We start from the raw sequence: 20,674 nt of genomic DNA on the forward strand, positions 1-20,674 counted from the left end.
TTTATGTAGCTTTAGATTTGATTTACAAGAAAAATAATTCTTCATTGACAAAAAATGAATATAGAAATAGTCACGTTTGAACCACTTGAGTTTAATTGCAATAAAGAGTGAGCTATTACAAAATATCGATTATAATGACGTCATTCAGGAATTTACTAGTTTGAAATGCCGAAAATCGCTATTATAAACGAAACCTTCATCAGAGTATTGGGAAATAAGCAGAAGGCCTGAACCAAATTTGAACAAAATCAAAATTGCATATTTGGACATTTAGCTGTGTGAAATTTCAAACCTATGCAATTAAAGAGACACTTTTTTCCTATTTCTACTTTCGTCAATTGATTGAAATTATTTCCAAAGTATAACTAATTCGATGTAATGTAGAAGCCACGTTTTTTCACGAAGAATTCCCGGCCTCGTTGACCTGTGCTAAAAAGAGGAGAATCGTTTGTGCTCACAATAAGTCCGATGATACTATCTGTATCGTATAATCGATTAAATATATTACGAGCCGCGAGTTGATTATTGGTTGCTACTTCGTGTTTGATTCATGCATTTGAAGCCATTGGCAGGTGTTACTTCCCGTCGCTAATTAGATATAACTGAGTACTTCGAATTAGTGAAGACATTTTTTTTTTTTTTTTCAACAAGGTCCTATAGGCTCGTTTATTATGCCTTCGCCGTTGCTATAAATAATAAAAACCCTGTCGGGCTACTAGTCAAGTTTGGGTAAAATATAATACGTGAGTTGAACGCCTTTTCGCGATCGCAAATCGAGGATTGCAGAACGAACTTGCCCCCGAAGAGGGCGGTTCTCGCGCTCTTCGTTAGCCGCGGTTGCTGCTGCTTAGATCTTATCGTCACATACTCGAAAGGATCTTAATCAGATTCTGAGATCCGGACCTTTGCCCTGCCGACTATAATACTATTCTCCTTTTGTATTTTATAGATGTTATAAACTTGCATCTCATATATTTTGCATACCTCGCACACAGCTGTGATACCAAAACTGACTTTTTCCCCTGCAGCACGATGAACTATCTGGACAGCAGGCAGGCGAAGGGTGTAGGATCGATTTTCTTATACCATCGATTTAGTATTCCACTAACATTTTCTCATACTTTCATATCACATGCCTGCTGCAAGGGGATTGAATAATAATTCGAATTTATTATACGCATGCTGATACACAGAAATATATTTGGGAATTAAGGAAATTGGAGGATCCTCTAGTCTTTTCTTTCATTTTTCCTTCTCTACCTATTTTACTCTAAAATATTTTTGTAATATCCTGAGTTCCATTGGTGAAAGTTAAGCTGCTAATTATAATCGTGCAATGTACACGCGTATCACCGACGGCAGTGGAGATCAAGTTTTGCCTAACGCTGGTATCGACAATTGCCCGACTGCGAGCTACACAGTTCAGGCTAAATTCGACCGATATACCGTTGGCGTCCTTACTGTTCTTCAACTTTGATCGAGATGATTAGACTAAATTCAAATGCAGTTCGATTTATAGATACAGTTCAGGCAAATAGGAATAGAAAACAAAAGGTACAAAAGCTCCTCTGCACTCGGCGTAGGGTAATCGAAATATTGCCAAGAACGATATTGCGATCTGAAGTAGAGGTATCTACGTATTTTCCCGTTCATCTCATGTCATTTCGCCATATTTATTCCATCATAACGGGATGAATTTTTCGTCGAAGTAATAAAAATGTTATTTCAAATAATTTTTGAGTCTCGTTCCGGCAACGTGTAACAAAAAAAAAGGTGTTACACCAGCTCTCGAACATCGGAATTCCTCACTGCAGTGGACTGAGACTTTACCCTTTTAATACTAGGTCATTGATTAGGCCACTGGGGCTAGTTTATAGGTATATACATATACCTATGCGCTATACCGGATAGGTATATATTACGATCAAACACGAATTCGTGTACGAGAATCGAGGTGTTAAAGTAATCCACTTTGGCCGTCACACCTAGTGGTCGGTATCCTTAATTTTCCGGCAGCCTTCATTCGTCTTGGTCAGTTTTAAAGCGTGGATGGATACAGTTATAAACGTGATCCCGCGTGATCCGCGGTTTGCATTGATTCCACATTAGTGCGGCTTCGTTTCCGCGTGTTTCTCATGCGGGTGGGGAAGGTTCGTGGATAACGTACATGGCGTTCAGGGGTTTTGGAGGGAAGGGCAGGAATAGGGTGCGAGAGTCGTGCACGCGAGGGATACGTATACTCGCGGGGGCGTTGGCGACCACAATATTAGATTAATGGCCGCCAGCTGCCACTCCAAACGTACTTCGACCTGTCCCATGGAATTCGAAGAAATCGACTACGACTGTAAAACAAACACCAATGCGAAATCCATGCGGGGACATGCGAATGTGTAGCACAACATCGACATGCCATTCCCTGTAGGTATCTGATGCACGGTGCAATTATACATGATAAATTGATTCGACGCCTCTTTTCTTACTCGTTATCCTCCGTAACACCGGTTTTTTTTGCTTTTTTTTTTTTTTCTCTTTTTTATCTCCATAATTTGGAACGTGGATTTTTCGGAATGAGGATTTTTTAGATAGAATCTATCCACGCCGATTATTTTTTTGTTTCAGTCGTCGAAGAAATCCCACGCGGGTTTCCTGCATTATTATATGTACACTTTATCTATGCCGCACTCTAGCACGAACTTTCTGGGAATCCTTTTTCGTGAGTATAGGTATTTCCTTCAGCTTCGTTATTCGAGGAACTAACTCTCGCCTTCGAAAAGAAGGATATAGCCCTGTACCGCAACAAAAATTTCGACTGAAATTTCTAAGCTTTTCTTTTGTCGAAATAAGACGAAGAAGATTCTGTTTTTGCTTCTTCTTTTTCGTGTCTATAATATCGGGTGCGCGCAACTGCGGCACAGCCACAGAAGACTGACCAGCACGCAACGAGTAAAAAATTACATATATGTAGAATATACAGATAAGTATGCACATGTATACAATAGTTACGTTAGATTCGTTAGACGTCCAACGCGCGTTCTGCAATGGCAAAATATCCAGGAGAATTTCTTTATAGAACTCTACGCAGGTGTGGGCGACAATACAAGTTACATGTTTTAATTATCTGCATACCGGGGTGAAAACGTTTGATTTACGTACGTGTGCAGCAATGTCGATATTATCTGCAGAATTGTGTAATTATATTTGAGCCGGTTTCAAGGCGCGAAGACTTTGTAGTCGGTGAACGTGTACACACCGTACGGGGGACGGAGGTTGTCACTCCGCTGAAAACTGACTTACAATTAATACAACCTTCGTAAAATGTATTATCCGAATGCGAACGGGTTTGATAATCTTTGATCGGAATTATTGCGGTTTCCGTCGTCCGATCGGATTGGCGGATATATATAATTCTACATTATTTCAGTCGCTGGGTATGTACAATAATTATTAACCTCGACTCTTGACCTACAATTAAAAATCTGTTTTGGCACTTAAACGAAAGTTGTCGTGTTGAACAGCAGTATTTTATGAGACCATTTACTGTATCAGCGCCGTACCACGGGGCTGCGTGAATTATAAAACCTTCCTCCGAGCGAGCGGTAATCCATAAACTTCCTCACGTTTTATACACTCCTTAACGCGTACGCTCTTTACATCCACCCAACTCGGTACAAAATCGCAAAAATATATCTCAACGTCCTCGCGGTAGGGAAACCTTTATTCGACCGCGCGAAACTTTTCTGATAAAACTCGACTTATTTGACGTCACCGTACGCCCTTACAAAACGATATTACTATACCCCGCGCTACACACGACCATATTTATTATGTTGCAGTCCGGGGTTTAAGATCGGTAGTATTTACCTCCTACTCCGTACAACTTTATATACCTACGCTACACCTGTACAGATACAAATCCGCACATATACCATATATACACCTTTGCATATAGGTAATATATAAACCATTTCACTGCATTCGCGAAGGCAACTGAGGGATGTATACGTTGTATAGAATTATAAAAATGTTACACGCAAAACGACGCTCAGAGTGAAAATTTCAATCCTCGGTCGCGTACGTGTGAAATGATTCTAAACACGCATCGATCTCGACGGTTTTTCGTTCGAAAAGTACAAGAGAAGAGTGTATAAAATAAAAAAGTAGAAAATTTTTGAATCGCTCTGTACGCGTTATACGTATATATATATATATATGTATATACGTATATAGGAGGTGCAGCAGTTAGTCATTTTTGTCGGATATGTTGGGAGTGCCTGGGGAAGGTTGGGAGCTCCGCCGCGCGTTCTCCGAAGGTCTTCCGAACGCAGACTGCAGCGGGGCCGAGTGCCGGGCACATCTTTTGGCCCGGGGCAGGACCAGCTTTGAACAAAACACACGAGCAACGAGCAACGAGGAAGAACGGAGGGTAGTATACGATATAATTACAGAGGACAAGGAGCGGCAGTGGCTAGACCCGCTGCTGCACCGATGCCCGGGGCAATCGCGCTCCGCGTCGACGAGAGATACACGTAAGGTCCCCTCAACCACCGGCGGCCGTGAGCTTCTTCTTCGCGGATGGCGCGCCCGACGTCGCGACGCCATGCCCACCATTAACATCGGAGGTTCTCCGCGGACGGCCGTTTCGTCTCTAAAACGCGAGAATCGAGCGACGGAATTCAGTCGAATATCGCGAAGGGGGATGGAAGCAGACTCCGGATTCGAAGAGAGCGCGAAAATGATGGAAATCCGTTTCCTCGACGCGTTTAATTCACGGAGCCGATGACCGTAATGCGAAGGAATAAAGATGCGTGCGTTCGTCTACCTCCTTCCGTATAATGCGAATATTATACGTGGTTTTCTTTTCTTTTCTTATTTTTTCTTTTTTCTTTTTTTTTTTTTTTATTATTTTCTTTCATCTTCGCTTTGGATAGGTACACATGATATAAGCATGCGGCATGGTAGCCGACACGGTAATTGCTGCCGGCGCGATATAGGAAACGGGGTTTCTTTGCCGTTTCTGATTACAAGATCTGCGACACAAAAACCCCGTTACCTAGCGATTATACGTTCGAAAAACAAGACCACGAGGCACACACGCAGATTTAAGTAAGAAACTGCTCGAGCAAACCTTCCTCGAATACAACACGCTGCATAGGAGTGATATCACGCGCCGCGACAAATTGAACGATACAGCTGTACACGAGGATGAAAAAGAAGATGAATCGGAATATCGAATGATAATTCTTGAGGAAACTGTTCACCCGACTGTTTATACTACCAGCTGATTCATTTTGTCGTGATACCTTCCGCTTTCTTCCGGCACACTTATGTGGAAAGAAACTAACGGGCACGGGTTCGCTAAGAGAAATGGAGCGGAAGAAATTTCTGCCCGTCGCTCGGCGTCGAACGGAACGCGGCGAACACCTTCCGACGGGACCTGCCGATGAAATTCGTTCGTATACATGTATAGGTACAGCTGGAAATTTATCGATACCCGTTCGTCAAGGTCGACACGTCGGGGGCTGGATAAGGATTGTATTACTTTATTACGCGGCTATCCGCCGTTGAATTCCGTACGAATTGAAAATTTAGAAACGATCGGAGATCGGGTATCGAGATGATCTCGTGTATCGGAGGACGCTATGGTAGCCGTTTCTCTACGGTTTTAATATATCTCTGGAATCTCTGGGGCTCGCACGCATTGCAGAGGCGAATAGCTCCCGCGGTTGCAGCAGCTCGCTACCATATAATTATACAAATAAATGTTTTATTCTCGATATACTATACACGGCGTGTATAGTAGCGTGTTGTTAAAATATATTCTGGTGCGTATAGCTGCGAGCGTTTCCGCCCTAGCCGTAAGCCTTTTAGTTCGGAATGAGAACGCCCTCCGTGATGCGTTCTTGCGGGTTCTTCTTCTTCCTTCGACTTCTCGATCGTCCTCCTCGTCGCGTTATATTTCGATTATTCGCTGTTCGTCAGCGCTCAAAACGTCCCATGGGTACTTCATCTTTCGTGTTACCAGTTCTCCTTAAAGCGGCAACGTTACGCGTCACGCATCTACTTCTTTGCCGCAGAAACTAATTGTAAGTAGTGTGAACCGATGCGCGGTATAATTATATCTATTATAATTGTTTGAACAACTTCGCCGACCGCACCGCAGGAGCCAGCGAGCAGTCATCAGATCTCATCATCTCCATTTATATCATATCTCTGCCACCCGGCGACCGTTGTCGCTCCCGGCGAAATAGTTATCCCGATCCGTTAATTAGAATAACATCGCTAATGAGCGGGCTGCCGTTTCCTCGCGTCAAACCCGCGCGGGCCGATTCTTATCTTCGCACGGAATCGGCCGAATCGGGGCGCGGACAGATGACGGCCGAGAGACGCGCGTCGACGCGCAATTTCAAAATTGGAATCGGGGACGTTCGATTTTTTGCGAAATCGGCGAATCCGTCCCATCGGAGACTCGGGACGTCGCGCGGTGATCCGCCGCACGCGGTGGGCCGGGTTCGCCCCGGTGGCGGGAGTTACCGGGGGCAAAGCAAATGCGGGAACAAAGTTAATTTCTCGCGAGGATATTATCCACTTTCGCGGCAATTTAAGGGCGTTGAAACGCGCACGGCGGACTGCGCAAGATGGCCGACGATTTCCGTTCACCGATTGGCGAGTACAGGGCGCGCTATTTGACTGGCGGTTGGTGGTTCTGCGGCACAACTCCGGTAATTTTGATCGTGATTATACTAATTTCATAGCATGCCCCTCTCGGCCGCTTAAGCGCCGGCCAAGTTCCCCGTGAGTAGTGGAGAGCTGCATTCGAGGCTCACAGAATATTCAGTGGTGAATAGTAGAAAACCTGAAACTTCGAAAACGCGCTCCTCCTGCACTCCGCGACGTCGTTTTCAAACCGAATCGCTCCGAAAGTTTGTGATTTTCGAACACGCGTAACACGGAGACCGGAAATCCTCGCGCTCCCGATTCCTCCTCTAAATATACACCAGTGTATTCGACAAAACCGAAGTGACATCCATCGCGACTCGGAAATTCTCACAAACCCGAAAACTCTACGATCAATCGGAACCATACGGCGCAAATGCGCGCGTCTTTGGATTTCTTCGATTACGAGACGATCGAAAGTGTCATCTTCCGATTCAATCGAATCTCCGTGGTTGGTTTCAACGGATTATTCGCAAAGGAGGTGATCTCGGGCGCCGGATGACAAGTTGCGGTGCACCCGAACTTGGTTTTTTCGAAAGTAAAAACTGTGACGGACTATTCGTCCATCGGTCGACGGGGCTCTGGGAAAGGATCGACCGCCACATTTGTGAAATTACTCCCGTTATTAAGCTCACGTGTAGTTATCGAAGGACGCACGTATGTTGATGTATACCTGCCCCTGCGTATACGTATACGAATACATGGATGGACGGGGGCATATATCGAACCATAATTGTCCATTCGCGAGCGCCAGTTTGGGTTGATCGGCGCCGGTTCGTCAAGTATAAGTAGCGTCGGGTAGCAAATGGCTTGTATACGAAGGCGGTGATCACGACGGTGGGGATTAAATTACCACAATTTTGTACTTTTATTCTAGTTTATTTTCAGTATCTTATTATTATTCCGCTTCGTTGTTGTTGTTTTTTTTTTCTTTTTTCTTTCTCTTCTTCACTGAAAATAAAAGAGGATCATTTTTGGTGGAAAAGCAACAATTTTATATCGGACGTTGTTATACGGGGGATCAGTTCGTGCCTACTGCGGGAACGCTTTACACCTCGAGTAACCTGCACCGTGGGGCTGTCCAAGCTACCGCGAAAATCACCGTGTCTGTGCCAGTGCTTTATTTTTTATTCCGTCTCTGTTTTTATTTTCTTTTCTCTCCTCCCTGTAGAATTCTTTCGCGGTGACCAAATTCACGGTGAAGATTCGTCGTTACCGCGTCGCGTACTTTGAAAGAAAAAAAAAAAAGGATCTCAAAGAAACGTCGACGCGGACATGAATCCGCTATCGAGTAGAGTTCCTCCGCTCCTTCCGATTCCTTGGAGATCGGTGTATCATTTTAGCGTCGGATCGTAAACTCCGCACGAAGATTTCTCGGGGTTCTGCCCGGCGGCCCTGCGGCAACCGTTGCAACGCGTCACTGTCCGCAAAGATTTACGCACTTCGAAGAAGTCCGCCGTTTTTTTTTGGGGGATGGTCCGGTGGGCAGCAGCTCGTTTTATCCGCTCTATTTCGCGTGCGTGTGGAGAGTCGTGTCTCAAGGATGTCCGGGACAACCGTGAAACTCCGAGAATTTTCGATAAGCGAAGGACGTTGTGTTGGATTGTGTAACGAAAAGCGCCTTTGATTGAAGTCGAGTCGAAAAGAATTTGTATACTTTGCCCTCGGCGGTGCGTGAATGACGTGCGTGTGGGTGGGATGTTTTGTTACGACTTATGTACATCTGTATTATATATATATAGCTGCTGCTCGTATGTACCGTACATATTGTATATAGCTTGAGAAGTTGAATAAGAAGAGGAACAAAGAAATGGTATCGAATCACGCGATATTAAAAGTGAACACAGTCATTTTACCGAAGAAATAAGTAAAAAAAACTATTTGAAAAGAAAAAACAACGAAAAGAAAAAGAAGAAGAAGAAGAAGAAGAAGAAAAAAAAAAACTAGGGAATACCGTGAGTCTAATTACCGTGCGTTTTTACGTATAGCATATACCTGTGCACGGTTCGTCAAGATCTTGTTCTTAATGCATACAATTTACCGACTTCCTCGTGTCACGGATGGCTAGGGGTCTTCGCGTTTGACTCTGATTCTTCAAGGTATACCGTACCGTACACAGAATGGGGAAATATGAAAGAAACTTTTCACCATCTTTGCCGTACGTGTAATTTGTACGCGGGTCCTTGTTTGAAAAAATCGTCGACTCCCGCGCGGAGGATTGAAAAAAAACTCCACATCCCACCGATCGACGATTAATTTCGCTTACGTCGTGTACAAATCCGCGTTCTATATTTTTAGCGTAGAGGCACAGGAGCCGGGTTCGATAACAAGAGGATCTTATCTTCGCGGCTCCCGCAGTTTTTAAACAACACGTCCTACTCGGGCCGATCGTCTCCTTCGGGTAGGACGAAATGTTTGGCTTTGAAGGGCACCGCGCGTATAGTTTCGGTAACGCCCCATACCGCGCGATCCTCGCGGTGCATCGCTTATGATCCGACTCTCGTTCCTCTCTCTTTCTTTCCTTCGATATATATATATATATATATATATATATATATATGTATATGTATGTATGTATATATATCGGGGTTTGAGGTATCCTCGTTGTTTCCTCTTTTTCGTTGAAAGCTTCGGGGCGAAAGGTGCCCCCGGGACAACCGAGCTGCCAAGGAATAAGAGGAGTCTGAGGGAGAGCTGGACCTGCGGGATAACCGCGCTAACAATAAGACGATCGTCGGATTGTCTCGACGCGGCAGAGCGGCGCCGAACTCCGATCATCGTTTCCTTTCCACCGCGCGTTTCGTCTGCGGTTTCTTTTGCTCCTTTTCCGCCCCAAAGATTCCTAGTTCGAGATTGTACTCGTACGATATTCGCTTCCATCTGGAAAATCTCCTTTCGAAAAATTTCGACTTCGGGTGGGAAAAAAAAACATTGTGTCGTTCGGATCGGTATCTATAGAGGCGTATTATGAAAAGGCTGTACTATACGCAAGTTTGCTTCTGTTGTCACAAGCGGTATATAGGTCTGGAAGTTTAATTAGCGGTTACGTTAATTGGACGATGTCGGTACCTCGAGAATGCTGCGCTGAAAAAGTAAGGAAAAAAACGTAACGGAGCGCGGAGAAGCGGCGCGGCAGTGCGGGGGGGGGGGAAGGAGAAAAATACGTACATACGTATAATACGAGGGAGATATTAAACGCGCGACAGACGTAAACCGGAGCGCGCCCGGTACTCCTAAAACAGGCGATGTACAAATTAGCAGATAATCAATTACCTTGAACTTCCGGCGTGTTTGAACAAACAAATGACATTCGCGGCGCCCCGGTCGTAAAACACCGAGTAATTAAAGGGCGCTGTGTGGACGGGGCGGGCTTCATTGGGCCTAGGGTTTGTTAGGGTCTTGTGCCGTTTCCTTTGAATGACCAGCGAAAAAAAAATGAAAATAAAAAGATATACGAAACTTGTGAAACCCTGCGAAACTCACCCGAAACTGCGCGAGATATTCTTCCATTTCGTACGACAAAAAATCACACAAGGAGTGGAAACAAATCTGCATATAGACGAATTCGACCGAGTAATCTCGTCGAAATTTTCGAATGGCTCGACTCGATTTTTTAATCCTTTGGTAAACGAGAATGGAAAAGGAGCAAACAAAATTGTCGAAGGACTTGCGACCTTGACGCGGTACCCTCTCGAGGTGGAAAAATATCGCGTTTAGATCACGGCGACCGCTGACCCCCGGGGTTTTTACCGTGTAATAATCGGTCAGAGTTGGAATCGTTGTACGAATCTTTTCAATAATCGAGGCCCAGACGCCTTGCGGCGTGCCAAGGATTTCGTGGTCTACTCGGGGGTTACAGGTGAACGCGTTTCTCCGATGGCCTCACGTGATCCCGCGTGCGTTTTTCGACTTTCCCAACTGCACCCGATGGATCAGACGCCACATAATAGTGGTCGACGTACAGGTATATAGGTGTGTGCAGGTATTTCGAGAAGGATGATGTCGGTTCGCGCGGCCGGACGACTCCTGCGGGATGTACTCATCCTGACGAACGACTCTCGGACTCCTCCGGGGGGTTGGGGGGGTTACAGCCGCGCACTCCGCGCGTCTTTATGTCGAGTTCGAAGGCCTTGCGGCTATACACGATTCGAGGCGCGGGCATGGCGAAAGCCCCGAAGTGTGTAGAAAACCCGTGTGCCCTTCAGGGACGAAAGCCCAACCTCAAAGTACGCAGATAATTGGGGATAATACCGGGGTTGGCGGGCTGTTCGGGCTCCCCCTAATTGCGCGAGACCCGGTCCTTTCGGATTCGAACTCGAACTCGAACTCGAAGAAGAAGAAGACGAAGAAGAAGAAGGCCTGTGCGCTAGCTGTCTGTCCGTCTGCTCGTCCGTCCGTTAGAGTCCAGCAGTCCATCTGTCCGTCGAACCTTCGCACCGCTCCGTGCAACTGAAAGATCCACCGCGGCATGATTCGTTCGTTCGTTCGTTCGTTCGTTCTTCTTCTTCTTCCACACAACCCGCAGCAGCCGCGCGACCACCGCCGATAATAATTGTGCCTTCGTTCCTTCGTTCGTTCGTTCGTCTCTGGTCTGATCCGTCGCGCCGTATTATTACGCGTCTTCTTCTTTCTACCCTCCCGCAGGCCGGAAGGGGCAGCGAAGCTGACGCACCTCGTCGAAATGGATTTTCTTCCACGCCGAAACGAGTATAGAGAAAAAAAAAAAGAATGAGAAAAACGGGAAATCGAACCACCCTCTTTTTTCCCCCCTGAAATTCGGAGATTTTCAGGACATTCCACGCGACGATCGAACGTCGACGTAATTCCGTTGGAAGTTGGTCCTTCGCTCGTCCTCCGCACGTTCGAAGGTGTTGGAGGATAAAAATTTAGCCGCAATAAGATTCGTCAGCGGGGTTGGCGTGTTCCCGGAGGATTTACACGCTCCCTGTTATACGTACGACGTGTGTGTGTGTGTGTATGTGTGTGTATATTATAACCGGAAAGGTAACCTCGCCGCCGGACGTTGAAGGAATGGTTTCCGGTGAACGCGGAGGTTCATGGCTCTACGCCACGGATATTATATTCTTGGCGTTTTGCGCGCGGCATGGCTGCGGGCCACCTACCACCGCTGTACGCGGCCCTTTGGCCGATGTATCCCCGCAGGGTCGATATCTCTCGGGTTACACGAGGGGTACGGCTACGGGTCATTTGCATGCGTGCATAAACGGACGTTTCTTATCTATCCGTAATATCGATGATATTAATAGAAGGTTCGCACGATTTTGTCGTACGATATATCTCCACCGCTAAGACATCAACCGCGCGAGATAATTCACTAGCGCCTCATTTTTTTTTTCACCCCTCCCCCCCCCCCCCCCCCCCCCCCCCGTCGACGGAATCCGGTCATTCTTATCGGGGTGTATCGTTTTCGGTCAATCGAACGAACGGAATCGTTCGTCGGACGCGGTCGCGCTTTTGCTTTCGTTCACGTTCGGAATTAGAGAGAGCGAATCGCCGAACGTGTGAGAAATCGTAGTTCATTAAACGCGCGTTATTTCGGTTACTCGACTGTTAATCATTGAACAGGGTTTTATTTCCGGAGGTCATTGATTGATAAACGATACGATACAAACATAAATCAGCGGAGGTTCGCTACCCGCCATCCGATGTGTATAGGTACTATAATACACGATCGGGCGCAAGTGGCGTGACTATTTAGCCGCAAAACGAGCTCCACGGGCAATTTATCTTGCTATCGAAGAACGCGACGTAATATGGGTACCCCACACCCATAAAATATACCCATGCGGCTACCGCAAATGTTGGTAAACACAGTTACTTTTTTGATAAAATTGAATTGATACTGTTATTAAAGTTGATCTACTATATACGATACAACGTCTGTACATAGAACTCGCGTACACCTATATAACTGGAAACGAGCCACACGTATATATGGGAATTATAATCGACGCCCCGGTCGCAGTAACATCGGATCCCTCGCCAAGAAATAATAAACCAGAGAGAACCCTACGGAAAATCGGGGTATCCGAATAAATAAGCAATTCTCGAGCTCGAACTTTGTGCTCTTCGAAAGCAGACCGTCGACCGTTTATTAAAACAATGAAACGTGAATTTTGTACATCGAAATCCCGAAACTCGCGAGATTTATTATACGCGGGTATCTCAGTATCGGTTGGGTCGGATACACGTCGGCAGGTATTTCGCGATTCGCGACCTATAATGTATCGGCATTTTCAGCGTTACCGAGCCTGGGTGTGCCTATCAATCAACCGGCATTCCGCCGGACCGCGGTTGAACACCGTTGGATAGGGGATACCATTATCCTGCCAATAGTTAACTCGGCTCTGGTGATGCACGACCGACTTTGCTCCGATCTCATGGTGTGTTATCGGTCGCTTATGGATACGGCGAAATGCCCGATCGACCCGAACGGCTAACCCGGATCCCGAAGCGGTAGTGATCCTTCGGATCATCCTTTCAACGGTATAATTCCAGCTCTCCTAGAGTCCCCCAGAGTAATATCGGGGTCTGCGAAAAGAAAAACGAAAAAATCATCGTCCGCAGTTTTTCTTTTCTTTTTTTTTCTTCGATATCTTCGCTCCGCTTTACGCTAGTCAAGCTCGAGGAATGTCCGCAGGGCACGATCCAACTGGGTCCCCCCCGCGCGGGGACTCAGATCAAAACTGAGCCGATCGGAGCCTTCGATCGATTCTTCGGCGATTTTTTTTCGCGCGAAATCTGATGGGCCTAAATCTTCGGTAGAGGAGGTGAAAATTGACTTGTGAATGATATTTCCGTCGATTTGCGCGAGTCAACGGCGAATAATGGATGATATCTGGTGACCGGCCTATATCTTCGATCGATTCCCGAAGGGTTGATTCGACGGGTACGAGAAGATTGTCGTATCGATTTCGAGGTGTATTCCGGATCGCAATCGCGTACGGGTGGAGACGTACCGTCGAGGTCGTTTAACGTTATCTGAAACAGTGTTGAATTTAAAAATATATCACGGGCCATCGGTGGCCTCTGGCCGCAATAAAGTCCTGGCGTGGGTCGTTCGACTCCGAGTTTACGGTCACGGGGTTTCGTACGGTGCGGATGGTAGGTAGTCGAGTTTTCGAGCAGGAGCGACTCTGCTCTGCCTATACGGCGACGGCTCGAGTTCCCCGGAGAACTCGCCAAGCAAGAAACCACATTTGACTTCGACCCAAGAATATAAATCTTCCTTGGACAGAGGGACCGCCCTCACCTTCCGTCGACCAACCACAAATTCAGGGTGAGTTTTGGGTGACGCCTTCCTCCGGGTTCGAAATTAAGTCCAGCTATATACACCTTTGCATTACCACGTCACTTTCGACGGGCTTAATATTCTACCCCAACATCGATTCCCCAAGTCACATGCTCCTTTCGTCAAACTCGACCAGCTAGGCGACGAAAAATTCACCCTCCGTACGTTCCTCTGTCTCTTTTCACGCTACGCTCTTGTTCGATTCGCGAATTCGGATACGCCGGGCGAGAAGGGCGAATTGGCGCAAATACGAGATCCCGCGATATTCGCGTACATTCGCACCGACTCGTCGGCTTCGGTAAAATCATCGGCGATATGGTGCGGGGTGTGTAATAAATGGGGCGATTTCACCTGCGTGTCGCTCGGGTGCGTGTCGTGTATCTGGTAGGACGCGTACGGTAGACCACCCCACGAAGGCCTCGTTTCTCCTTTCGCCCCCGCTGCCCTCGAGAATCACGCAACCCGTTGGTCAGTTGGGTTAACCTCATCGCACCTAGCGTAATTGTATTAATCCCTCCGCCACCTCTACCCGCCAATCACTGCCACCGGGCTATTTCACATCGACCTTATCGTTCGGCTCTCGCACTTTCAGAGCCCCCCCCCCCCCGTAATCTCCATTCAATTTTTCCAAATGGAGTCGCCGCCTCGCCAACAGAATTATTATCCTGCGGCGACGCTCTGGTTATCAACGAAACTCCGATTCCAATTTTTTTTATCCTTAGTTTGGCAAAATTCGAAAAACGAATATTTCTCCATAATCCATTCGGTATTCGCATTGATGTCGGACCTTTGCGTTCTCTCGTAATTTTCCAGGAATAGTTTTTCCAATTTTAGTTTTTTGGCGACCGCTAAAAAAGACGGTACCACGGGGACCAAGGCTTATCCTCTCCAAACTCTAGACGAAAAATAGCCGGATGAATCTGAAATTTTCAATCGCAATCACCGTACAATGGCGTATAAAACTATTCGATTCGTGTTACAATCGCACGTGCAGAAATAAATCGAACGGTGTCCTTGGGCCGTGTTATAAAATTTCTCTATCTACTTATACGGGCCGTTGTATAATTTAATAGCGAAACAGCGCGGTTAATAATTCATCGAAATCTTGAAATATTGAAGGTAATTACAGGGTTCGATTTAATTGGTTAGTTAGGCGTGCGATATATATATACATATATATGTATATATAAAGTTTCTTTTGGAGTTACAACGTGTATCTCTGCGGGAATGAATTAATCCTCGATCGGATCTCACGGGCCCTTGGCTGTGACAGTTTCTAATTAAAATCTTATCGATTTTTAACCCGCAAAAATCTCATGCAGCCAATCCGGCGTCAGATATACGGCAGGACGTACCCTCTATATCCCCTGCAGTTCGCGATGTAGATACATCGGATGATCGACGGACGTATTGAAACGAGTTCCTGTATCGCGAAATTGATCTAAATCCTTGATAATATATGCTAGCGTGCCTCCTCCATTTATCACCGTCACCAAACGAACGAAAAACGTAGAAACGTCATCGATACTTTCGCGTTATTAAAATCTCAAGGAATCCATGCATAACGTGAAAAGATTCGTAGGAATGGATGTACGATGGTGAGAAAAAAAAAGATGGCCGCAGATCCGACCGAAAATGGAGATAAATTTCCGAACGATTCTGAGCGGCAACGTTTAAAGATGGTCACGTACTACATGCGCGAGGGTGTAACGCAAACACGTAATACAAAATACATAATACCGCCCCGGCAGCGTCCGCGTCAGTACCGGTGTATTTTGATCTCTCCCGTCTATAATTAAATTGCTGATCGATATCTCCACCGATTCGATGCCTCGTAAACTGCGGGAGGAAACGGTCTTCTGCCGCAAAAATGAGATAAAATAAAAATTATGTTTCTATCTATCGCACCTCGTATACTGCGCGTGGCCTGTACACGAACCGGCTCATACACGTACAAGTTCAATCTACTTCCCGGTTTCGATCGGCCGGATCGTCTTCGACAAAATTGGGGTCAAGGATCAATTGGGTCGGGGATCTGAAAACGACTATACTGGTGGAAATCCTAATTTTTCATCGATGTCCGGAAAATAATATTTTATATACAGCCGCAATGCAGTTTCAACGATCGATTGCTCTTCGAGGGGCGCAGTTTTCGAAATTCTTGAAATTCGGTTTTGAATTAGGTTTTTTTTTTTTTTTTTTTTTTTTTTTTTTTTGCTCACGTCGCTATTCGCGGCATCGGTTTCGAATCGAGCGAGGGTACGAACTCTCTTAGTTCGTCGTAATTCGAATCGTTTGATAAATACGAATGTGCGCCTCAGCGTTGGCGTGCGCGTATCTACGTGTACGAGTTTTCTGAGGGGGAATCCCATACCGGACCGTTCCGCCGTTGCAGGGGAGTCGGAGTGTAGTCGAAAAGAGCGTAAAAGAAAAAGAGTTAAAATAATGGAGGATTTCTCATGGCGGCGGTGAGAACGAACACTACGAATGATTATATAGTGCGAGAGCCACACTGGATCTATCAAAACCAGCTCGAGCCATACATCAATGCCATCTATACGTGTAATTTCTGTCGACTCTGTTTTGTTTCGTTTTGTATAGAGAATAAAAAAAAATAATCATGTAATAATAACAATGATCGTAATAACAATAAAATGAAAATACCGACCGAGGACGACCTCGACGTTGGGGCGCCCCGACGATGCACGCGGCATTGCCGTGCGGACGCCGGATTCGAACGCACGTCGAGAAATATTATAAGCGTGCGGCTACTTATTACTTACATATCACTTATGTTCCATTGTTCTCACGCCTCGAAAATACACCGCCAAAACTAGGTACGAGTCGAACGGACGATGATTGATTATACCCCCAGCTCCGTGTATTTTATTCGATCGGAGGAAAAAATTCACAATTTTTACGTAAAAGAAGAGGCATTAAGAAACACACCCTATTACACACGTGCGCTACAATATTCAAATACCCCTTGTAATTGCATATTTCTTCGCGTACATATTTATGATGTGGATTCGCGTATAATATACGTATGATTCTGAAAACCAATACCCATTACGGTAAAAAAAAAAAAAAAAAAAAAAAAACAGAAAAAACAGAAAAAAGTTACAGCCGAGCAAAAAACATTCAAAGATCGTTCGCGGCGAACGAGTATGATGCAGAGGGTCGAATTCAAAATTTCGTATGCCAGTGCAGCGAATTCTGCAGTGGTGCGTTCGAGCAAGGGCTGTGGTACAGTGCGGTGCACGGAGGGGGGGGGGAGGGGAAAGTTGTATATTTCGAGTACAACGTTGTATTACACATTATACGATCATCGCTTTGCGGAGGACCAATTCATTTCCGAAGATGACCAAGGGGTCGGTTCGTTGTACGTATACGTGTGTATACATAGATACCGTATGCGTTACAACGTTGGCCGTGGTATAAAGAATTCTTCTTGCGAGAGGGGATTGTGCATCAGCGCGGCAGGTAATAACCCAATAAATCAGAGTGCCTCGGCGGTACAATTACGCGTCATGGTTAGAGGAGAGTTGGGGCCCCAAAGAAGACGGAGAGGAGAGTAACGACGCCAGCGATATATATATATACCGCAGCGGACCGTTCGAAAAGAGCGAAGGAGAAAGATAAAGAGAAAGAAATCCACCAGCCCTTCTCGTAAATATCGCGTCCCACTCCCCCTGTATACCGATCACGCTGCCGCCGATCCCGCTGCAGTCCCGCATACGTATACGTACACGTATACCCGTGCAGCGGCACGTTACACGTGCAGTACGAGGCATGTAATCCGCCGTGTAAAGTTCAGACCTTCAGCTATCGTACGGTCTCAACTCTCGCGGTCCGTTGCGGAGGCGCGTCGGTCGGCGCTGCACGGGGTTTATTTCCTCCGTTGCGGTCCCACGATCCGCGCGCGGTACCACCGCTGGGGATGACGATCGCTCCGCCGCCGCCGCCGCCGCCGCGCGTTCTCTTCTTCTTCTTCTTCTTCTTCGTCTTCTTCTTCTTCATTCCCATGAACTATAACAACGCAGCTCGCGCGAGCGCACGCGTCCCGGTACCACATGGGAAATTTCACGTTGCACGCCACCACCGACGGGGTTCAACAGGCTTAATTACCGTCGGCCAATCGGTTAATTCGAGAGTGTCAGCCCTCCGAGAATTCTCTGACGTGGAGGAGAAAAAAAAAAAAAAAACAACAGAAATGAAAAAAACAGAATCGGAGAATAAGTTATTTATGGATACCACGTATACAACCGGAGACCGAGTCGATGCTTAATGTTGATCCTGAGGAAGATTATGATTGTGAATTTTTTTCACCTGTTACGATCTCACAAATTTAGACATATTTGGGTTGTGTACCGACTAGGTAACTGGGACTGAAATTTTTCTCTTCAGATTTCCTTTTTTTTTCTGTGGACCCGCATAAATCGTTTCGCATCAGGTTTTGTCGCAATATAGGATTATATGAGTTGAAGTTTATTGGGTGTAACGTAGAAAATAAAAAAAAAGTCATTTCACAGATGAATGGAATGCGAATTCGTTACAAAGTTCTGTAAAAACTTATCTGGCGATCATTCTATGTAATGTACGTCACTATTTCGTTTGCTAGGAACGTATGATATCGATATTTTCAACGTACACCGCGGATCGTTTATCGTTCGTTAGAAGCGTCGCCATAAATCATCGAAAAAAACGAAAAACGAGAAAATAAAAAATATTCTTTTGATTATAAATATCACACCCGACAGATTTACGAGTCTATCCATCTTTTCGGCTCTTGGATATACCGGCCTACAGTACACCTTTACCTGTGTGGCATGTCCATACAGATCGCGCTGCAACAGGCAGCCATTACAGACATGAAGCCCCAGCTCTCTTCGCTTGACTATTTTTCTACGAAAGGAATAAAAAAAATTTTACACAGTCTTCGATCCAAACTCCAATCATTGATATTATTACACCTGTATGCTCGATTCCTTTTTCGCTTCAAGTCGCACTTTTCACAGCGTAAATTGATCTTAATTCGTCGTCAACCGCGTTGGCTTTCCGGTCTCAACGCACTTTCCGATGGATTCTTACAGCTGTACGCGCGCGTTACTCGTATTTTCCAAACTAATTGCGTTTACTAACGACGCCGGTGCACCGCACATCAGTTTCCGTGCCGCGGAATATAATAACGCGTGTGTATTACACGTATATATACAGGTATAGTTCGAGGAAGATCGCACGCAATGTAGGTATATAATACGTTGTGTATAAATAGGTGTGTAGATGTATATATATTTTACGCACCTGCAACATTAACAACAGCAGGATCGCTTTTAATATCCTTTGTAGATTTAAAACGTTTCCCTCTTTAGTCTAAGTCATAATCGCGCGTCGCTGCTTCCTTGGGAACGGAAAGTTCTGAACTCGGGAAATATAGGTATATATTATAACATACTGCACGAGGTGTCGGTGCCGGTTGTTTTTCTTCAACGGTATATACTGTACCTACCTACCTACCTACCTACCTACCTACGTTTTCACATGATGTCGTTCGACGGAAACGCCATACGTTCTTCTTCCCCGGATCGTTCGCGTAATCTCTTTTTAAACTATCTAATCATCGAAGTGAACTTCGAGCAACAAACGTCGACTCGATGATCTCGTTTTTTCTCGTCGGAGCTGCTCGTTTTTCCAATGGATTGTATTCGCGCGAGCGCTTTTGATCGAGTTATTTTCACCGGTGCGCCTCGCTGCCTAATTTATTAACGTTAACGACTATCGGACCGATGAATTATACACGAGTTTCTACGTATGTACATACACTGCAACCTTTCAAGGTAATTTAATAACGAGCACGGTTCAATGTTTTGTTTCAGAACTAGAACGTCAAGAAATGAGGATACCACTCGTCAACGAGAATTTATTCGGTTTGATCGTCGCCATTCCGAGGCTCATTTCCCGATTGGAGAATTTTCTCGAAATAAGAGTACAGGATGAGAAGATAATTCCAATATCCACGAGACCCTCGTTGACCGATTAGAAATGAAATGGAAAAATTAGAAAATAAAAGGAACAATAAAAAACACTCAAAATCACCTACCGCCGCACGTCTCGATTACACGATCATAATATTCCTCGTTGATGGAGTAATGCGTGTAAATCACTGCAAAAAGTGTAACGTAATTATATGTATACTATACACTCGTTATAAGTGTAAACCTGGTTTGCTATATGTGGAGCCAAACAAAACAAAAATGAAAATATGTACGTTCCAGTACAACCTATATGTAATTGCGTATGTGTAAAATGTGTAATATTCGACACGCTCGAACCGCGGGGACTTTAGTCGCAGTTTGAAAATAAAATTTCATCCAAAAAAATCAAACAGAAAATGTTTCACTCTCTGCCGTTAAAAATTTTCGTGAATTACTGCCCCCCAAAAATTTGTACATCAAATAAAACCGCGTCAATGAATTCAGTAAATTTGGTGAACGGATTTTTCATTCTACGTACGATCAGAAATTATCGTAGATGTGCAGAGAATTTGATAATCTGTTTTCCGGTTTTAACGTCGAAAGCGCGGGCTTCTCTGTGCATTTCTGTATAGCCAGCTGATAATCGCAGGCGCGTTATCATCCTCACATCGAA

The 20,674-nt window shown here is 45.5% G+C and overlaps 1 protein-coding gene across 1 annotated transcript; it reads left to right on the top strand.

The window, feature by feature from the left end:
• The first annotated feature begins 4,945 nt into the window (after nt 1–4,945).
• On the top strand, nt 4,946–20,431 carry LOC110116861. Its single transcript, XM_048660154.1, has 3 exons — nt 4,946–4,967; nt 6,465–6,719; nt 19,903–20,431. The coding sequence occupies exons 1-3, from the start codon at nt 4,946–4,948 to the stop codon at nt 20,064–20,066; spliced, it is 441 nt and encodes a 146-aa protein (XP_048516111.1). The 3' UTR covers nt 20,067–20,431.
• Nucleotides 20,432–20,674: the final 243 nt, after the last annotated feature.

Source organism: Athalia rosae, chromosome 1, assembly GCF_917208135.1.
Source record: "Athalia rosae chromosome 1, iyAthRosa1.1, whole genome shotgun sequence".
NCBI classification, from domain to species: domain Eukaryota; kingdom Metazoa; phylum Arthropoda; class Insecta; order Hymenoptera; family Athaliidae; genus Athalia; species Athalia rosae.

Coding starts and splice junctions, on each gene's coding strand:
- LOC110116861 (XM_048660154.1), top strand. CDS start 4,946: ATGCGGCATGGTAGCCGACACG. Junction 4,968..6,464: donor GCGGCATGGTAGCCGACACG/GTAATTGCTGCC, acceptor GTCCCATCGGAG/ACTCGGGACGTCGCGCGGTG. Junction 6,720..19,902: donor GGTTCTGCGGCACAACTCCG/GTAATTTTGATC, acceptor GTTTTGTTTCAG/AACTAGAACGTCAAGAAATG.